Source organism: Anomalospiza imberbis, chromosome 2, assembly GCF_031753505.1.
Source record: "Anomalospiza imberbis isolate Cuckoo-Finch-1a 21T00152 chromosome 2, ASM3175350v1, whole genome shotgun sequence".
NCBI lineage: Eukaryota > Metazoa > Chordata > Aves > Passeriformes > Viduidae > Anomalospiza > Anomalospiza imberbis.
In genome coordinates this window covers 24,850,825-24,869,840 of record NC_089682.1, presented here as the reverse complement: position 1 = coordinate 24,869,840, position 19,016 = coordinate 24,850,825, and the positions used below count along the sequence as shown (strand labels likewise).

The following is a 19,016-nucleotide window of genomic DNA, read 5'->3' as shown; positions in this document are numbered from 1 at the left end:
AAATCAGCCATGGTACAAACTTTTATTGAAAACTTGGGGATATTTAAAGACTCAGTTGCAGTGCAACTGGAAGTACAACTTTAACATGAGATTGGAGAAAAAAAGCATAAAAGGACTGACCTCCTCCGTCCCCTGCATCCCAATCTCCCTTACCCTCAATCAACATAACTATTTTATTTTTTTTAAAAAAGGGCATAGCTATTTTTTTAAACCTCCTTTTTTCCTATCTCCCAGATCATGAGTTAAAGAATTTCTTTTGCTGAGGGAAAATAAATCAGAGGTTATACAAAATTTCTCCTAAGCAATTTTCCATAAACTTTGCCTAATGATTTTCTGAATGCTGCTCACCGAACTTTTGACCTATGCAATGTTATATAACTGCTATTAACAATTTTTCACATTTTAGGAAAATATTTAAATTACATGCATGTTTTTGATGTGAAATCCTCATTTTCTGTGTGACGAGAAAATAACTGTGGAACAACTATTTACTTTTTCTCAGCATTACGCCTGAATTTATAGTCATCTGTTTCGACCCTTTCCTCCAATCATTCACCAGCCTGAGAGATCACACAATTTTTCCTCATGCAAATGTTTCACATACTTCTGAGCATTCTCACCAGCTTCCTTTTACCCCTCTTTATAGGGAACTCTGCACCTTTCCAAACCTCTCTCTGGCAGTTGCCAGAGTTTCACTCAGTGTTAAAAGTGCAGTGAGATTTGGATTTCATGTTCTAGCTTGAGGTTTCCCAGATCTGTTTTACTGATAATGATGAGCGCTGTCTCTTCTGGCAGCGTGGAGTACAGTTCTGATGTTTGTCGAAGGACTTACTGCAGTCACTGTTCTTTCCCAGCTGGAGGTAGATTCTGAGTTCCTTTCACAGTGTGCATGTTCACATGCAGATGTGTTTTCCCAGTGTGTACTGACCTGCATTTTTCAGCATTAATTTCTTCTGCCTTTCCTATTCCACAGTTCTTTACAAGAATTTCATGATGAATCATTGATGATGATGAAATAGGTCATGGTGGTCAGTAGCTTTGTGCAGAAGATGAATGTAACCAGATCTCTTCCAGATTTTCTATAAATGAAGGTTCTGTGCAAAGGGATTGTATGAAAAAAGTTGGAAAATTATGTTGATTTTTAAATGTTCATAAGCATGTAGTTGACTCTTTTTTCTCTTTTTTTTTTCTTTGTTCATTCACACTTATACTTATGTAGTGACCTAAGGCTGACTCTGATGGCTGGTTGAAATTCAGTGTGTTTTATCTTTTTCTTGGTACAGTTTTGGATAGTAAAACATACAGAATATTTTACAGGTAGCAAGTATTTGGGGAAGGTAGCAGTTCTTAATAGGAAGGAAAGCACAATTTGTCTTCTACCTAATTTTCCTTAGTCCTGTTGCAACTACTGAAGAATATTATTTGCTTCCCAGGATTTAAAGAAGAGTCAATTTAGTCTTCTAAGTAATGAAGTTGAAGGACACCATCAAGGCCTACTTGGAGGTGCTGGAAGATAGTCCATGAGCAAGGAGAAAGAAGTGTTTTAACTGTTGGTTATTGAGCAGTGGCCAGGGTAACTTAAAAGATGAATTTCTCTTTGAATGTATTAGGATTTTCTGTATATTGTGTGTTTAATACTCTAATAAATGTGTGAAAACTGGTGGTGGGACAGATGTATATCATTACAGGCTGGATACTACAAGAGACTTTTCCTATAAAGCCAAGGTATCTGAGAACTGTGGGCATGTAGCATCAGACCGCACAGCTTACAAAATCCTTCAAAACTTAGGAACAAGTGGATTACTGATTTTTTTATACAGATTTCAGAACTAGATGTACTTGAGAATGCATGCTGGATTTATAGGAGTAATAAATTCTAGCAGAACTTGAAACAGTAGAACTTTTTTGTTTGTAAATGGTGAGGTAGGTGGATGGGCCATTTGTGCGTGCAAGCAGGGTAGTAGTTAATATGACATAAATCAACAAGCATGCAATTTAATAAAAAGAAGCCAACTTTTTTTTGCTGTCTGCAAGTATGAATGCTGCATGAGCTTCCTTGTTCACTTGTCTCTACAGATTCCTTTCTCTGAGACTGAGCAAGCAGTAAGCAGAGCTGTTCTGTGGCACTGTTGCTCCTTTATGGAAAAACAGAAGGAGAAACCTGAAAGTGCTACAAATAACACATTTTTACCTTCACTGCTTCACCCAGACTTGTGAAATTTGTTTAAAATTCCTTAAACTCTCTTACTTAGTTAATAATGTGTTTTCCAGCACACTAACATTTGCTGTGTTTAAACCTTTGCCAGGACGGGAGCAGTTCCATGGCCTTGGGTCTATGTACTGCAGAGGAGCGGCTGCTGTGATCCTCACGTACGACGTGAACAGCCTCCAAAGCCTGACAGAGCTGGAAGAAAGATTCTTGGCGCTGACGGACAGTGCAAGTGCTGACTGCATTTTTGCTATTGTTGGAAATAAAGTTGACCTCAGCGATGACTGTACTTTACCACCCGATGAAAATAGACCTGAAAAGTCTGGTGCCAGCTGTGGCTCAAAGGTGCGAAAACAAGTCCGTGCAGAAGATGCAATTGCACTCTATAAAAAGATACTGAAATATAAAATGCTAGATGAGAAGGATGTTCCAGCAGCTGAGAAAATGTGTTTTGAGACCAGTGCAAAGACAGGATACAAGGTGGACTACCTGTTTGAAACTGTATTTGACATGGTAGTCCCAATAATTGTACGGAAGAAAGCTGAGGGGCCACCGCAAACCGTAGACATCACAGACTACAAGCCAGTCAAAAGGACAAAGTCAGGTTGTTGTGCCTGAGCCATCTATGTGACATAGAAAAGGGGAGGGATTTTTCACTCCAGCAAAATGAGGAATAATAACTCCTTTCAGTTGACCAGAAAGGAAAAGTCAATGAATAAATAGATTAAAATAGTGTATGAAAAAAAAAAAAAAAAAAAAAGATAATCAAATAAATCTTCTGACCATTAAAGGCTTCTGGGAAGCTCTGTATATAAAAAAAATGGGAATGCAAGTGAAATTATGGAGTAAGACTTGCCAGTTTCCATGGGCTCTGAAGACAAGTGGTGTGTTATTAGAATGGGTAGTGACAATCATTTGGACAGATTTGAAAGATTCTGATTTTTAGTGACTTGCCATTTTGTGTTGCATGTAAATGATCTGTTTGCATAGTCTTGAAAACTTTCATATGATGATCTTCTTTTCCCTTACGATTCTAACTTTGGAAGACTGAACACACAGTACTTTTTTATTCTTAAGAAAAAAAAAAAGAAAATCCAGGTATATTTATATTTGTAGCTAATAAATCAATTGCAGTCTTTTTATGTCAGACATGACAGTGTACGATTCAGAAGCTGAACTATTAAAATCACTGTGGATATGTAACGTTCATTTGGAGACTTTATTAATGAGAATTCTTCCATAGTGGGCTTTCATGTGTTAACAAGCAGTATCCCAGCTCTTGCTGTTCTAATTGCAAGTTGCAGGAGGAAGTTTTTTTCTTTCCTTCCATTTTTCCCTTGTAATTATTTTTAATATAGGTGGGTTTGGGGAAAGAAATCAGTCTTATTTTGTCTGTATTTTTGTAAAAACCTCTTTTTGGTGCCTTTAGGGGTATCATTGTGTTCAGTATCTGTGTTCTGTCTCCTTTTCCACTTAATAGTTGTTCTCAGGCAGAGCTACAGCTTTGATTTTTATCAGCTATGCATGACATTACTATCTGGAGTAGTAATTACCTCTGCCTGGAGGGAAGTGAAGACTGGTGTTTTCTGACGTGAAACGAGCTAATGCAGGAGGAAGGGAAGAAACTGCCTTATGTGGAGTAAAAGGCCCATGAAGGAGCAATAATGAGGTACAGGTTTCTCTCCTGACTGCAGTAAAAAGGCGTGGCTAACACTTAATATAGCTCCTAGAGTTTCCCAACCCTCTCAGCTACAAAGAATGCACGTAGTGACCCAGGAGCTCACACTGAACTGAGGCAGAGTGAAGAACTTCTAGTTTTTAAACACACCCTGAGACTCACGCATTCCTGCCAAAATCAGCCAACCACTCAACCCCAAGGATGCAGCTTACATATTTTCAGTTTTGTGAGCTGCTGTGTGGGGACTCCATCTTCCTTTGGATGCCTGTGGTACAATTTTCTAAAACTAAGGGTTGGTGGTTCTTACGCTTTGTCATTGCCTCTCTCTGTCCCACCCAAATCACAGATGTTCCATACCTGGGGAGAAAATTCCTAAATAAATAATAAATTAAATTTTTACTAAATATATTTAAAGCACTTTTTTTTGGAAGTACATCCTATTGAGTGAATTGCTACAGAGCAGTAGCTTTATTTTCTGCTTTCAAGTTAATTCATAGTACACATGTAGTGGGGAAGAATGGCTTGAGAGGGAAACCACTCAGCATTAAATAATATAATCATAAGTTTGGGTTGGAAGGGACCTTTAAATGTCATCTAGTCCACTTCCCCTTGCATTGAGCAGGTAGGTCTTCAGTTTGATCAGGTTGCTCAAAACTCTGTCCAATAGAAACTTGAATATTTCCACGGTTGGGGCATCTACCACATTTCTGGGTGGTGCAACAGGTGCAACACCTGTTGCAGTGTTTTACCAACCTCATTGTCAAAATGTCTTCCTTATATCTAGTCTGCACCTGCCCTTTCATGGTTTAAAATCATTTCCCCTTTTCCAATTGCTACAGGCCCTACTAAGGGTTGTAATCTTTTGGGTTTGCCAGTGGCTTGCAGACACCTACCAATCTGTCAGAGACTAAACACCTGAGCTATGCTATTTTAAAATGTATATAATTAGAAACCTTCTGGCTATTAACAAAATTCCAGGGTCAGTATGTAGTCTTCCCTCAGGACTGGGAAGAGACAAACAGGCTACACTCTGTTTTGTTTGTGACCAAAGGGTTCTGCTGACACATCTGTGAGAAATCCAGCACTGGCTTTCCTGCGTCTTTGACAGCTGAACCCGCAACATGCGCTGATTGCAAGGTCAGGCATTTTGGGAGATGTACATCTAAAAGGTACAGAATAGGAAAAATATTTGTAAATTTAACATCCAATACTTCTTAAGGTATAAATATCTGCAATTCAGTTGCACCAGCATTTGATTAGTATGAGATGTTAAGTATTTCTTACAGTCTTTCTAAAAGCTCCAGCTTGAGTGTTTTCACCAAATGAGATGACACAGGAACCAGTCTTGTGTGCTGCACTTTTGCCCTTAAGGCTGCACTTGTCTGGTATGATGTTCTTGTTTTTTTAGTGTTGCTGGCTATTGTTCCTTGAGGAATCTCTGGGTTATGATGGGCTGACACTGTACCAGCCTTTGTGAGATCATGGGATTACACGACAAAACCTGGGAAGTAGTTGTGTAATACATGGGAGCTGTTGATGAGAGGTCCGTTGTCTGGAGCTGTGTCTGTTGTGGTGATGCTGCTGAAACCAAGGGAAATCCTCCCTGCCAGGACTAGTGAAGGGGGGTGAAGCCATGGATGAAGGACTCTGCCTGCCCTACCAGGGAGGGGGAACTCATTTAACAAGCATTTATTCCCCCTGCCCCTCTTCCTGTTAAGTCTGGATTATGTGAAGTGATCGTATAGTGAAATAAAAGAGGTGCTATTTTTGGCCATGCTGGGTGAATTGAATGTGAGCTACAGGCCAGCCAGTGCCTGAGGTGATGGCGGAGCCAGGCTGACCATGGGGGAGGATCCATCCTGCTATCTGCCCCTCACAGGCACTCATGGTACAAGGTGGAGGTTGCCATGGGCCCTTGACAGCCCCAACAAGGCTTCAAGTCTCGTGGGGGCCACAAAAGAACCTCCTTTGCCAGTGCCTGTAGGGCTGGCAAAGTTTCTGAGCCTCTTAGCTATACCCTTGCCCACATCATGGTGGGAAGTACTCCTGCCTGTTTCTGCTACTCTGTTTGTGAGTCATGGGGTGCTGTGATGCTGCTTCTTTCCCTTGTTCAGTAGAGTTTAACTGTTGTGTGCAGAACAACTGCAGGGCCATGGCCCCACTCCCCCTCAGCAGGTGGCCGTGTCTGGGGGTGCCACTGGTCCCCATGTGGTTACAGGGGCAGCTGCTGTCTGCACTTGGGTGCTCTTGGCATATTGGCAGTGACCCCTCAGCCTCTTTTCTGGCAACAATCTCGCACCTCCTGCGCCAAGGCATGCTTACTGCTTGATGATTGCTTATTTTTTATTTCTGGCAGCCGTGGACAAGCAAAGTCATATAGGGTGTGAACAGACTCTGCTCATTTGGTCAATATGCTCTGAGGGAATAATTGGGGTCACCTCATGTCACTATGTTGACTTCACTTATATCTTCACTTATATCAGTGTTAATACACTGATGCACTATTACCTATAGAAGGGGAACATAATCTATTTATCTTCTCCAGGCTCAGCAGCATGTTCTACTTCAAAGCATGGTGTATGCTTCCTACACTTTCCTGCTTGAAAACATGCTGAAGTATAAGATGTGGTCAAACCAAGGCAAAACATTTGTGATTTTTTTTTGCATCCTAGGCTGTAGCACTCTAGTTCAGTAAAAGGATTGTTTTGTTTTGCTGTAGCTGAGCTTTTCCTGTATAAAGATATTTTAGCTTCCTGAAAGTGGGTTCTACAACCATACATAACTGTGGAATGGTTTGGGTTGGAAGTGATCTTCAAGAATCATCTAGTTCCAGCCATCTGGCCATGAGCAGGGACATCTGCTAGCCACTCAACCAGGTTGCTCAAAGCCCCATCCAGCCTGGCCTTGAACACTCTTGGGGATGGGACAACCACAGCTTTTCTGTGCAACCTACTTCAGTGTCTCACCACCCTCACAGTAAAAAATTGTCCTCCTTCTGTCCAATCTAAACCAACCCTCTTTCAGTTTAAAACTGCCACCCCTTGCCCTGTACACTACACGTCTTGTTAGGTCTCCTTTAGGTACTTTGAGGTGCTATAAGATTTTCTCAGAGTCTTTTTCAGCTGAACAACTCCAACTGTCAGCATGTCTTCCTAGGAGAGGAGGTAAACTTGCAGCTAAGAGGCAGTTTGACAAGTCAGTGTCCTTCATGCAGTGCTCTGGATGAGCTCACCAGGTGAAATCCTCTGTCTGCTGTGAGTGTTCCACATGTTTGTGTGCACAAGTTCCCTGCACTTCTCTGAGCTGCGATTGCGCAGGCTTTGGAGAAACACAGCTGTGGGTACACAGACCTGCAGCACATGGCATACACAAAGTACAGAAGCTCAAGCCTGCCTAGCACCCTGTGGGTTTTATGGTTGGTTTGTCTTTTCCCTGCACTATGCTGATGTGTTCCACTTAATGCTGTGCTGGGACCACTCTCAACAAACCTGTTAAGATCAGCTTATTGAATCAGAGAAACTGAAGAGGCAAAGCACTCTGTTGGTGGAAGAACCATGTGCTGAAATTTTATGTGCAAGAGCAATGACCTTTGTAGGAAGATTAGGCAATATATTAGCCATGAAAATCCAAATAGTTTGCTGCTGTTCTTGACATAATCAGTTTTTATAGATTTGTTTAACCTTCACTTGAGTTCTCTTAAAACACTGAATGTGCTGCATCACCAGAGTTGCATGCTGTACAACCCACAAGTGATAGTTGTATGATCATCCCACAAGCATTGCTGTTTAGCAATATGTGGAAGAGGCAAGTTCCAAGTCTATTCTTGGGTATTTGTTACTGCCATGTTTAAGAGAATTGGCAAATGTGGAATAGATTTAGCTCACGTTGACTGCAATGCTTTCAGTACTAAGAGGTATATTTAGCTGAAATAAATAATAATGTTATAAGTTTGTTCAGGGGCTGCCTTTCAGAGCTAATGCAGGGTCAGAGAGCTCATTTAAAGCTAATTTCTCTGGTTATGGCTATATCTAATTATATTAGCAACTAATCTAGGTCAGACAGTGTGCTACGTAAGTACCTAAAGGCAGCCTACTAGAAAGATGGCAGGGGACTTTTTACAAGGGCATGTAGTGCCAGGACAAGAGGGAATGGTTTCAAATTGAGAGTAGGTTTAGATTAGATACTAAGAAAAAAATTCTTTACTGTGAAGGTGGTGATGCACTGGAACGTGTTGATGAGAGAAGTTGTGGGTGCCCCATCCCTGGAAGTGTTTAAGGTCAGGTTGGATGCCACTCTAAACAACCTGGTCTACTGAAAGGTCTCCCTGTCCATGGCAGCGGGCTTGGAACGGAATTATTTTTATGGTCCCTTCCAATTCAACCCATGGTATGATTCTAGACCTTTAACTTAATTTATATATGTTTTTGTGGAGATAACACTTCTCAAGTCTGGTAAATGTTGGTTTCCTGAATGTTGTAAAGCATGAATAATGGTTGTTGTAATCTGCAATGCCACAGTTTATTTGCTTTAATCATTCTAACAACAGATTAAATACTTTTTTACTTGTTCATCTTAAATAAGTGATTTTAGAGACAGCTCCCCTCTTAGATCTTTTTAAGCACCATGAAACAAACAAGTGTTCTCTGGTTGAAGAGTTTGAGTTTCAGTGGGAGGAGTTTGCTGGGAGTGCTTTTCTAATTCCTTAATGCAAACAAAGTATTTCAACAGAGAAGTCCAAATGCATTGAATGGGAAAACACCGTTTACAAAATAGAAATCACAAACAAATAGAGATGTAGAAAAAAAAGGTTTTATTTATGATACAGTGAGGTTGGAATGTAATAATAAAAGCCAAGAAGCACCTGAAGCAGGAGTGAGGTAAGTTACTGAAAAATCATCTGTCACTGCTATAAATATTAATCAGATTATGTGAACATGACATTTGTAGCTGATCCTTTCTTCCCTCCTCTCTTGCAGCACTGACAGACAACTATGGCTAAATTGTTTCTTTCTACAGAACTAGCCATTCTGGCAATTATCATCCCTTTTCTACAGGAAAAGATGATGCCAAATAAATGCCTTACTTCCCTCCCCTTTGCTTTTGCAAGGATGACTCTGTGTAGGTTGGGATGGTGGCCATCCCATTGCCACTTGTCCCCAGCTGCCAGGACAGGATGCATTCAGAGAGCCAGCTGGTAGGGCTGCAGGTTCTGTGTTTGAGGGTCATGTAGCATCTAGCACTTCTGCACACCCTACCCTGTGTGCTGCTCCAACATGATGTGGCTAAATCCTGTTTGTGATGAGTGGCATAATTTCAGAGGGGAAAAGGTGCAATGCAAAAATCAATTGCTGCTGCTGTGTGGGTGGTGTGACACAGATGAAATGTCCACAGCGTGGTGGAGCAAGGGATTGTTTGGCTTGGGGTATGTCTAGGAAAAACACCATCAAGCTTATAAAATAAAATGCTAATCTTCTTCATGTAGACTTCTAACCAAATTGAAAGAGTTGCATTTTGTGGTTACTATTTTTGGGAGCCTGTGGGCTTTGTTAATGGCAGTGGTTAAGTGCTAAAGCATGGTGAGGCTTGGAAAAAAAAAATGGTGTTGGCTGCGTTTGATATGCCCAAACACAAAATACTAAAATGTAAGTTATGTTTCAGTGCTGGACATGAGCATTTTGGACCACAGTATGTTTTCAGTATTTTGCAACAATTTATGACTTAGATGATCCTCTGTTAACTTATGGAACTGCAGCTGTTAGTGTTTACTGTTTTGACAAATACAGTAAATAAAAAGATATATATATTCTCTTCAGGTAAATGTGGTGGGTATCTGACCAAGGAAACCTTTTATTACTGAAGTTTTTTTGGTGTTTCAAAGCTGTGAGTATTTCTATCATTTGGCAAACAACGTAATATTAGACTAGCAAAAAATGTGTATATATACTGCATAGTGGGAGAACACACCACTAGATCTGTTTGACTTAATTTGTGTTAACTTTCTTTTACAGACATTTAAAAAATTAATTTCCATTCAGCTTTTGAGGTAATAAGTTAAAAAAAGCACCAACATGATTTATTCAATTGTCTAACCACGTCAGAAGGCTCCTCAGTATAAGAACTACATGGAAAGGTGGTTCCTTATACTGTGAGAGACTTCTATAAGTTTTTCATACAGACTTGACATCTGCTGATATGGCTTCGGATGAGTCCTGCCTTGAGTGTGTCTCCCGAGGGCTTGCTTTGGAAGGGTTGGTCGATCGTGGTGAGCCAGAAGCTGTATTTGTTTGCAAAGTAGTGACAGGTTCCGCGTGCGCCGTTGCATTCGATGAAAGGAGTCGCCCTGAAATCTTCCAGGCAGCTCCCAGGAGAAACCAGCGACTGTCCTCCACCTTCATCACCAGCAGCAGTGTGCTAAGGGAGACAAGGAGGGCAGTGTTCAGAGTGCAGCCTCAGGCAATGCTGTCATAAACTTGCATGTGTGAAAAGAGAAAAACCACTAGAATTGCTCCTAATTCTTATCTCCAGAGCAGAAAGTTGGCCAGTCCTGCAGCTGTGTAAGGGTTTGGCTATGCTATAACTATATAAAGCAGTCAGCCCATATGCTGACGCCTCTTACAAATCTTCTAACAAACATCTTTTCTGTAGTTAAGATTTTCACTGTTGTAAGTCTTAGAATTGGAGAATCATTTAGGTGGAAAGGGCCCACTGGAGGTCACTTCCTCCAGTTCCCTGCTCAAAGCAGGGCTGACACCAAAATTGCCCTCAGTTGCTCCAAGGTACTGTGGAGTTGTTAATACCTCCAAGGATGGACCACCCACAATTTGTCTGGGCATCTTGCTTGCTCCTCTGTTTTATTACCCTCACTAAGAACAATTTTTTGCCATATATTTAATTTGAATTTCCCAAATTATAAAGTCTTACTCTGCATTGCATGTGAGGAGCACTGCAGAAACAGAATTAGCTTCTATACAATAACTAGTTCCTTGTATGACATGTTTTTTTGACAGCGAATTACACCAGAATCATGCATCTTTACACCACTCAACTGCTGTTGCTTTGACAGGTTCTGTGGTAATGAACTGAATGTTACTCTTCTTCTGTCAAAGACATTACTAACAAAATGGGCATTTTCTCTGTCCCTTTAATTAAATATACAACTGGATTTTTAAGTTATACTGTAGAATTTTTGTTAGGAACTGAAAGAATCTGTAATATAAAAGAAAGCAGCTGGAAAACAAAGTTCTTAAACAGTTTTGTAAATGTAGGGAATGTAAGAGGCAGCATAAATTATTTCAACTTTGAGGCCTCTGCAGTTGCAGATGGAAAGCAGATAGTAAAACCCGCTGATGCTATTTGAGCCCTGGCATGGGAGCAGCCCTGCTTGGCAACCTCAGGATGACCTCTGGTATTCCATGCTTGGTCTGTAAGCTCCAACTCTATGCCTGTAACATCTCTTCTCATATTCACTGTAGCTTTTTGTCCTCCTGCAATGCTTACTCATATAGGATGTGTGATAGTGGAGTGCCCTTGCTACATGAAATCTTACTGACTTCTCTGGCTGTTTGGGCAGAGTCTGTGCTGACTGAGGATTGTCCCTTACTCAGGGGAAGGAGGTGACAAATTTAAGCCAAGGAATTAAAACAGCATGTACTCTGAGAAAACCACAAGTGTGCTCTACGTCTTCCACAGTTGCCTGAGAAGCAAAAATGCGTACGCTAAACACTTCATTTGCTCCACAAGCTAGCTGGGAAAATGGGAATTTTCTCACAGTGTGTACCACAGTGCTGACAGACTTGTTCTAGCAAAAAGTTCTTGCTAAGGTGGCAACTTTGCTCTTAACAATGCTCAGTGTTTACATGGGGCTTTGCAAATATTTAATTAATTCTTGGCATTCTTGTGAAGTAACTATGAGATTGGTATCAGGGCTTTTTATAGAAGCAAAAGAAAGGTCAAACACAGGGATGGTAAAAAATTTGACCTACTCTCTCAAAATGTAGGGATTTTTTTTCTGTACCTAATTTCAGATTTGCCTGCATCTTATTTTCTGAAAAATTTAAGTTTTTGTCTTTTGACATACTAATGGTTTGTGGGTAAGATTGACTATTGTTCTTTTATAATGTCTTCTGCCACAGAAATCTTGTTTCATTCTCAACACTGTTTACTTCAGGATTCAGCCAGTATTCAATAAGTTAACAACATGGGCATGCTGCTGCAGGTTTTGACTCTTGTGTTCATCAAGCAAGTCAGAAAAATGAGCATCTGTCAGACCATTCACTGACATTTTAGCTGCTCTTTACCATGCTAAACCCTCTGGGACTCATATGATCCCTCTGTACAGTCTTGCAAAGAAAGGTCAGGCCCTTCAGTACGTCTTCTGCTGCACACCCAGCACTAAGTTTTTTCTGTAACATCCCATTTCCTAATTATAAGATCACAAGATTGAAGAGCTCATGTAAACCATGGGATGTACAGCTCAGCTCTTATTGCCATCAGAGATACAACACTGAAACTTAATTCTTAAAACAACCACAGGCTGTCTCTCTTTCTAGAATAAGTGAAAGACTTGGGCTTCAAAATCTTCGACCAAAACACCAATGATTTTTAAATTTCGAAAAGAAGGGAAAAAGCATGTTGTTGCTTTTCCTTTTTCCCCCACATAGATCAGCTTCTTAGTAGTGATGTATGTAAATAACTCCAAATCTTTAGCTGTGAAAATGGTCTGTATGCTCCTGTTGCACCTCAGTGTAATTTTATTTAAGTCACAGCTGTCCTTTTATTCTGTTCTGAAGTGCTATTTTGTTCATAAAGTAAGCTCTCCAGATGCTACTCTGACAAGAGACAATTTTCTCTGAAATTCACAGAAATTTTCATCTTCCTCTTCTGCTTCCTAGAAATTACTTTGGTAGTTCCCTGGTTCCCCAGCATGGGGAAACCCCCATGGTTTTGGTCTTGCTGGCTCTGAAGCGGAGCAGCCTTACAAGTACCAAACACTCGAATTTAAAACCCATTGCTGCACAAAATGTGACACTGGAGATCCAATACCATAAGGAAGGAATATCCGATCCACAGACTGCGCCAGCCTTCAGGGCAGTGAGGAATAGAAGCTTCTTGGCTGTGGACAGCAATTGCCACAGCTGGGGCCTCGCAGACCGAGCAGCGACTGATATATGGCTTAATGTCTTCTTCTGCCACAGGCATCATTGGAAGAGGTGCTGTAGTTGAGAGCCAGTAGGATTTATCATTTCGACTTGCATAGTAACAAATATCCCCAGGGTTACAGTAGAGGAATGGCATGGTGCTAAAACGAGACAAACATGAGCCAGCCAGACCTGTTAAAAAAGAAGAAGCAAAAAGCAATCATTCTCACAGAAGACAATGCACACTTCCAGTTTCCTGCTCTTTCCCAAGTACCTGTCAGGAAAGCCCTGTGGTCCAGAATGTTTTGCTGGCTTTACAGGGTCCCACAAACACTAATGACTTGCAGGAGCTCTCTCAGGGGCACTCCATGAAGACATGTAGTTTTTATATTTTCAGTTTGGTGCTTCCTAAGCCTGTTCATTGTAGTCCCAGCTTTTGGAATCCAGGCTGCTGCCAGCAGTATTTGTACATACCTAGATCCTGGTTGTGTGCTTTCTCTTGTCCTTCAAAATACAGTAGGCTGTATCCACTCCAGAGTTTGTTCATGCCAACTGGACACATTGGCTCTTGGTCGGACTGGCTGTGCTTCACCAGCAGGTAGCCCATGCTGACACTGCGACCCGGCATGCCTGGTGGCCCAGGGCTACCGGGGCGGCCTGGCTGACCTTAGAGGAGAGCAGAAAAGAAAGAATCCAACTGAGTTTGTGCTCGCACAAATGATCTGGTGCTAGCTGATATTCCACCTAAGCTGCTGATGAACAGCTTAATGGCGTGATGCCTTTTCTTTATGGTAAATTATTGTTAGAAGAGCTGCAGTTCTAGGATTATAACAGTTGCTTTTGAAGTAGATTGGTGCTAGATCAGGCTCTCTGGTTTCTAAGATAATGTATTTCACACCAGAACTAGGGAAAGTCACAAATAGAGTTCTGATGAATTTGAGCATACTTAGTACAACAGAGATGAGCAGATTTTTCCTTTAAAATGTTTTCTTAGTCCAAGATTAACCAGTAGTTATTGGATTTCTTGTATTTGACTCATATACTTGAAACTATGCTCTGCAAATACCTTTTTCTTTGTGTGCTTAGCTAATTAAGCACACAAGGATAGTAAGATAGTAATACTTCTGCTCTTTATTTGATAAGGACGCAGGTATTTCCTTTGCAGATACATTCCCTTAAACTTCATCTATCCAAGTTTCACCCACCCAGCCATTCATCTCCGTGAATGTAACTGTTAGTTAAACACTAGGCTGAAAATACTTAAAGAGAATAAATACACTCAGAATGAAACAAACTCACGAGTGGACTGATATCTACAGCTATCAAAATTTATTCTGAAAATACTGCTCTAAGGTAGCTGTTAACATTTAATTAATTGTCCCTTGTGAAGTATCTATGAAGACAGAAATTTTCTCCCCTCTCTTTCCCTCCCCTCCTCCTCTTTCCTTTTGCTCCCTGCCCCCTCCTCTCTCTCCTCTCATTTCCTTCCAGGGAAGTAGTAACTGCAGAGCAATTAAGTGCAGAGAAATGGGAAAGAGGAAAAAAGTGCTGTGTGATATTTCTTACCTTCAAATCCTACCGGACCCTGAAATCCCATTCCTCCTTGTTCCCCTCTGGAGCCAGGAGGAGCTGGAATGCCATCCCTGCCCTGGAGTCCTGGCTCTCCAGGTGAGCCTCTGAAACCTTATACAACAATGGTTGTAAGCACAGTGACTGCAGACATATCAACATGCCCTTCCCACTTTGTTAACATGTGCTCTACTTGTGTACGTTTGGTCCTGTCTGCTGGGTTTGCACTGAAGGTAAGATCCTATAGTACTTGCTCAGGCAAAAAGCACCAAGTTCATTGGAAAAGCTTTTTGGGATCAAGACTACATGAGTCCCACAACCTTAATTCTTCACTCTTGGCACCACTTATCTCTGATGAGGCTCATGGCAAAAGGTGCAGTGCATCAGCTCTACACGTCACTGATGCTACATTATTCCCCGAGCTGACAGCGTTCCCACAAGGATGTGCACTTTTCCACCAAAGATGTTCAGTCTTGATGTGCATGAGATCCATATCTGATGTTGCTTTGGCTTTGTGAATGTTGCCAAAGTTATTTAGCGTTTTGCTTATATTCTGAATGCTAGGAGGAGGAAGAAAGCTGAAGCCTCAGCTTTGGAAGACTAAAAATTGACTCTCCTTTCTGGCTTACAGACTTTAAAGTAGAAGAGCATCAAATCAGTGCTCTGGTGGCCTCAGTCTGCTAAGGGGAACAGCTTTCAGTCTGAATGTGTGATTCCTACCTGGATCTCCTGGTGGGCCCTGAGGTCCCATATCTCCTGGGCTTCCTTGAGGTCCTATATTTCCACGGGGACCTGGTGAACCTTGCTCAGCAACCAGCCTTGGAGGAAGAGGGGGCAGCCCAGGAGAGCCTGGAGGTCCCTGGAAGCCTATGATTAGAAGCAAGATGAGATAGTTGGATTATAAAAAAACCCCAACCACCCTATATTTTTCCTTGATGTACTTTCATCCAGACACATGTTCTTACTTGGTTGCATATGCATGAGAGGTCTATGGTCTGTAACTCACCAGCTTGGGTATAGCAGCTATATTCCACTGGGGAAATATGTGTGGGTATGGGATGCCCAAGATGAGACAATCTCCAAGTATGGGATCATCCCCAAGAGACTGTCTTTACTTGGACTGTGCATAAATAAGCAGAAGGAAATTAATGATTCTACTGCTCCCTCTTTTATGACACAGGAAGCTGGGAAGTTCCCCCCAAACAGCTGCAGCTCTCTGAGGTGCAGCGCCATCTTTTGTGGGCTTCAAGAGACACAAATACATGATAGTATAGATGGAGTGGTGGATTTTAAAGCTCTCTTTAAATATTCAGTATGTCTGCTCTGGAGGATTAATTTAGACAATAAATCCTTCTTTTTATTAACTGCAAAAGTGGCTCTGATTTTGGAGTTGGCACCTCATACAAGTCAAATTCCTAAAGCCAAAAAATTGACTACTCATGTTAAATTCAGGCATCTGCCCTCTGGAATTTCCCAGGACTCACAGAATCATGCAGGATGGAGAACTGTGGAGGACACCAAGCCCAACCTCCTGCTCAAAGCAGGGCCAGTTAGATCAGTTCTATGGAGCTGCAGAATGAGTGGTTTCAAAAGGAGTCACACATCTGACTGCATGCACTTACCAGTTACTCCTCTATCTCCCTTGGGTCCGATGGGTCCCAGATCACCTGGAAATCCTACTGTGCCCATAAAGCCAATGACACCTTGTTCACCCCTAGGACCTTTAATGCAAAATGACAAGTGGCATAATTGCATTTCAGTACAAATCAAGTGAGTGCAAAAGTCATGGTATTAAAGCTGCTGTAGCATAGAAGGCTCCCCTGCTTCCTGCCACGATCAGCATTTCCAATCCTTACCTTTTGGTCCAGGGAATCCAGGCAGGCCAGGTCTTCCTGATAATCCAGGATCACCTCTACTTCCTTTTGGGCCAATTTCTCCAGTCCTACCTGTTTCTCCACTTTCTCCTTTGCTTCCTGGTGGAGCAGGTATTCCAGGCTGCCCCTGTGGTCCTGGATAGCCTGTTTAGAGGAGATTATAGTCTGTTTATACTTAATACATGGGCACAGAGGAAAGTAACAGAATTATCTAACTGTATCCCATCAGGTTCTATTTCCTTAATTTAAGCAAGGGACAGACTTACTCAGCACTCCTACTCCTGCTCTCAGGCTGGCAGGAATGGCAGAGGAATTAGAGTATGAAGCTCCCACAAAACAGTGTTATCTCAAGCAAGATTTCAGCAGAAATTGGGTGCCTGCTGAGATACAGCCTTCCATGAACTATTCCTTCACCAGCAAATGCCCCACTTCCCTAGGTGTCTCTTTACGTCATCCTAAATGATCCAAGTAGCTAGAGGGAAATCAGAGAGCAGCAAGTATCTGACTCAGAGCCAAGGACTTACTGTTCTGTGTACCTTAGTGCTTCAGTTGAACATCTGGAACCAAATAAGTACTTCATGCTGTCTTGGGAATTATGGGAACAGCTTCTTTTTCTAGAATTTCATATTGCCTGAAGCTAAACCTGGCAGGTTTCTCTTCAGTTACCTCTATTGCTTACGAGACATTTGGACCTTTTTTTCCTGAGGAGAGAGTAACCCTTACTATGTAGGGTTTTGAGTGGGGCATCTCTTGAGCTGCCTTTTGAAGCTAGATCACGAGGATATGATTGCAAGATGTGTGTGGCAAAGTAACTTGTCTCACCATTTTGGCTGGGATATGGTGTTCCTGTTTCCACTCTCCTGACTGCTTGGAGAGTTGGAATCAGTATGCAGAGTCAGGCCAAATAACATCCTCTTTCAACTTGGAAGCCTAGGCATTTTGCTGGTTTTCAGCTGGTTTGTCTGTTCTAAGTTTTTGCTGAGTTTACATAAAAATTTCCATCCATCACATAAACATGTTAGTGGAACAACTTCTGCTAGAAACTCTTCATAGTGGCACCACAGTTTGAAATGATTGTGCAGTCCAATAAGTAACAGGAAATTTTAAGAAGGAAGAGTGAATACTTTCCAGTGTAATTTAGCTTGCCTGGTCATTTCATATAGGATAATTTTGTAAATGATTAAGACAGTATTTAATAGACTTGCAAGCCTGCCACAAACCTCAATTTTAGAGTAGCAGATTAGCATAATGCTTCTGAAAGTTGTCAAGAGAATTCTGGATTAATTAATTTGTTATTTGCGTGAAGATCAAACCCTTCCATCAGGACAACCTGGAGGAACTGCCTTTTGCTTTCAAGAGGTCTGTCTCTATTTTCCGATCTACCATGAGTTCTGTCCAACAGTTTTAGTGTTGTATTTAATAGGGCTTCTTTACTGAATCAAGACAGAAATAACAATGACTGCTGTTGCATGAATTACCTGGCACTCCATCTAGACCTGGGGAGCCTTTATCACCGGGATATCCTGATATATTTGAAATCCCAGGAGGTCCTGGAAATCCCTCCTGCCCAGGAATACCAAAGGATCCTGGGACACCTGAAGGGAAGAGAAGAAATAATTAATACTGCAAAGAAAATGCACAATTGCAATTAAAAGGACTCAGATTAAGGAGTGGGATTTTTAAAATAGAAAACACCTGCAGTTCCCACTGATTTTTGTTTTATTTTTTCAGATGATACTGTGGAAGTTGTTTTTTTTTTTTTTAAAGATCCAAATACTAGTCCTCTGCCAAAGCTTTCTGGGTAGCTAATTACATTTCACTGTGTTGAATACTAATAATCTTGTCTGCCAGGTAAAATATTATTTCAAGATAGGAAGTACTCAAAATATCCTAGGTATACTGAAGCAGGCAGGAAAGCAGCTTTGTTCTTCTGTGCCTGTAGGGTCACGGGCTGACAATTAGCATTATTTGGCATGAGTTAAAACCAAAAGTTCAAATCTAAGAAGTTCTCTAGAGATGAAAAATTGTTAAGTGGTCAAAAATCTGCTCTACCAACAACAGATTATTCTTTTAAGTATATTAAAGTTGTTAGGAAGTTGACCTTCTGTTTATAATTGTGACAAATAAACATGAATGAGGTAAGCTGTTTTAGTGAATGCCTGATAATAAATCTCTGAAGGGTGTTTGAGATGGCATAGCATGTTAGTAACAATAAAATGTAACACAAAAGAATATGAATAAGCCATTGAACCAAGCAGGCAAAGGCAGTAAGGTTTTATATTGCTGTCAGTCCTTAATCCTTTCAGAGCCAAATTGCTGGAAAAATTTAAAAAATAAACCCACAAAAACCATATGTAATTAGTTTATTTGTTCATAACATCAGTCTGGTGGCTTCTTGATGGATGAAAACCAGGTGGTGACCCATTCTGAGATGAGCACAATCTGTTACAGCACAGAGGGCTGGAGCTTACTCTGCATAAGGGATAGATGGCACCAGCAAAGCACTGTGTATAGGAACAGAGCCCCCGAGGTGCCAGCAGGACCATCAC

General features: G+C 41.3%; 2 protein-coding genes and 2 long non-coding RNA genes across 7 annotated transcripts in view; 2 read left to right on the top strand and 2 right to left on the bottom strand.

Moving 5' to 3' along the window:
• Positions 1-3,416, top strand: part of RAB20 (RAB20, member RAS oncogene family) — a 28,673-nt gene extending 25,257 nt beyond the window's left edge. Inside the window, exon 2 of the mRNA XM_068180142.1 lies at positions 2,307-3,416. Coding sequence (XP_068036243.1) covers positions 2,307-2,827 — 521 coding nt within the window. The 3' untranslated portion in view covers positions 2,828-3,416. The remainder of the gene's footprint in view (positions 1-2,306) is intronic.
• On the bottom strand, positions 228-2,375 carry LOC137468419 (uncharacterized). Its single transcript, XR_010995927.1, has 2 exons — positions 2,249-2,375; positions 228-1,094 (listed from the first exon to the last, which is right to left on the bottom strand). It is a non-coding gene; the product is annotated as an uncharacterized lncRNA (long non-coding RNA).
• A 5,202-nt stretch (positions 3,417-8,618) lies between the features above and the next one.
• The window catches only part of COL4A2 (collagen type IV alpha 2 chain), a 140,399-nt gene continuing 130,001 nt past the window's right edge, over positions 8,619-19,016 (bottom strand). For all 4 annotated transcript variants that reach the window (XM_068180135.1, XM_068180138.1, XM_068180136.1 and 1 more), the window contains 8 exons: positions 17,946-18,062; positions 16,450-16,611; positions 16,216-16,314; positions 15,314-15,460; positions 14,591-14,707; positions 13,499-13,690; positions 12,930-13,216; positions 8,619-10,298 (listed from right to left, as the gene is read on the bottom strand). In XM_068180135.1, coding sequence (XP_068036236.1) covers positions 10,044-10,298; positions 12,930-13,216; positions 13,499-13,690; positions 14,591-14,707; positions 15,314-15,460; positions 16,216-16,314; positions 16,450-16,611; positions 17,946-18,062 — 1,376 coding nt within the window. In that variant the 3' untranslated portion in view covers positions 8,619-10,043. The remainder of the gene's footprint in view (positions 10,299-12,929; positions 13,217-13,498; positions 13,691-14,590; positions 14,708-15,313; positions 15,461-16,215; positions 16,315-16,449; positions 16,612-17,945; positions 18,063-19,016) is intronic.
• On the top strand, positions 15,456-16,610 carry LOC137468418 (uncharacterized). Its single transcript, XR_010995926.1, has 2 exons — positions 15,456-16,333; positions 16,365-16,610. It is a non-coding gene; the product is annotated as an uncharacterized lncRNA (long non-coding RNA).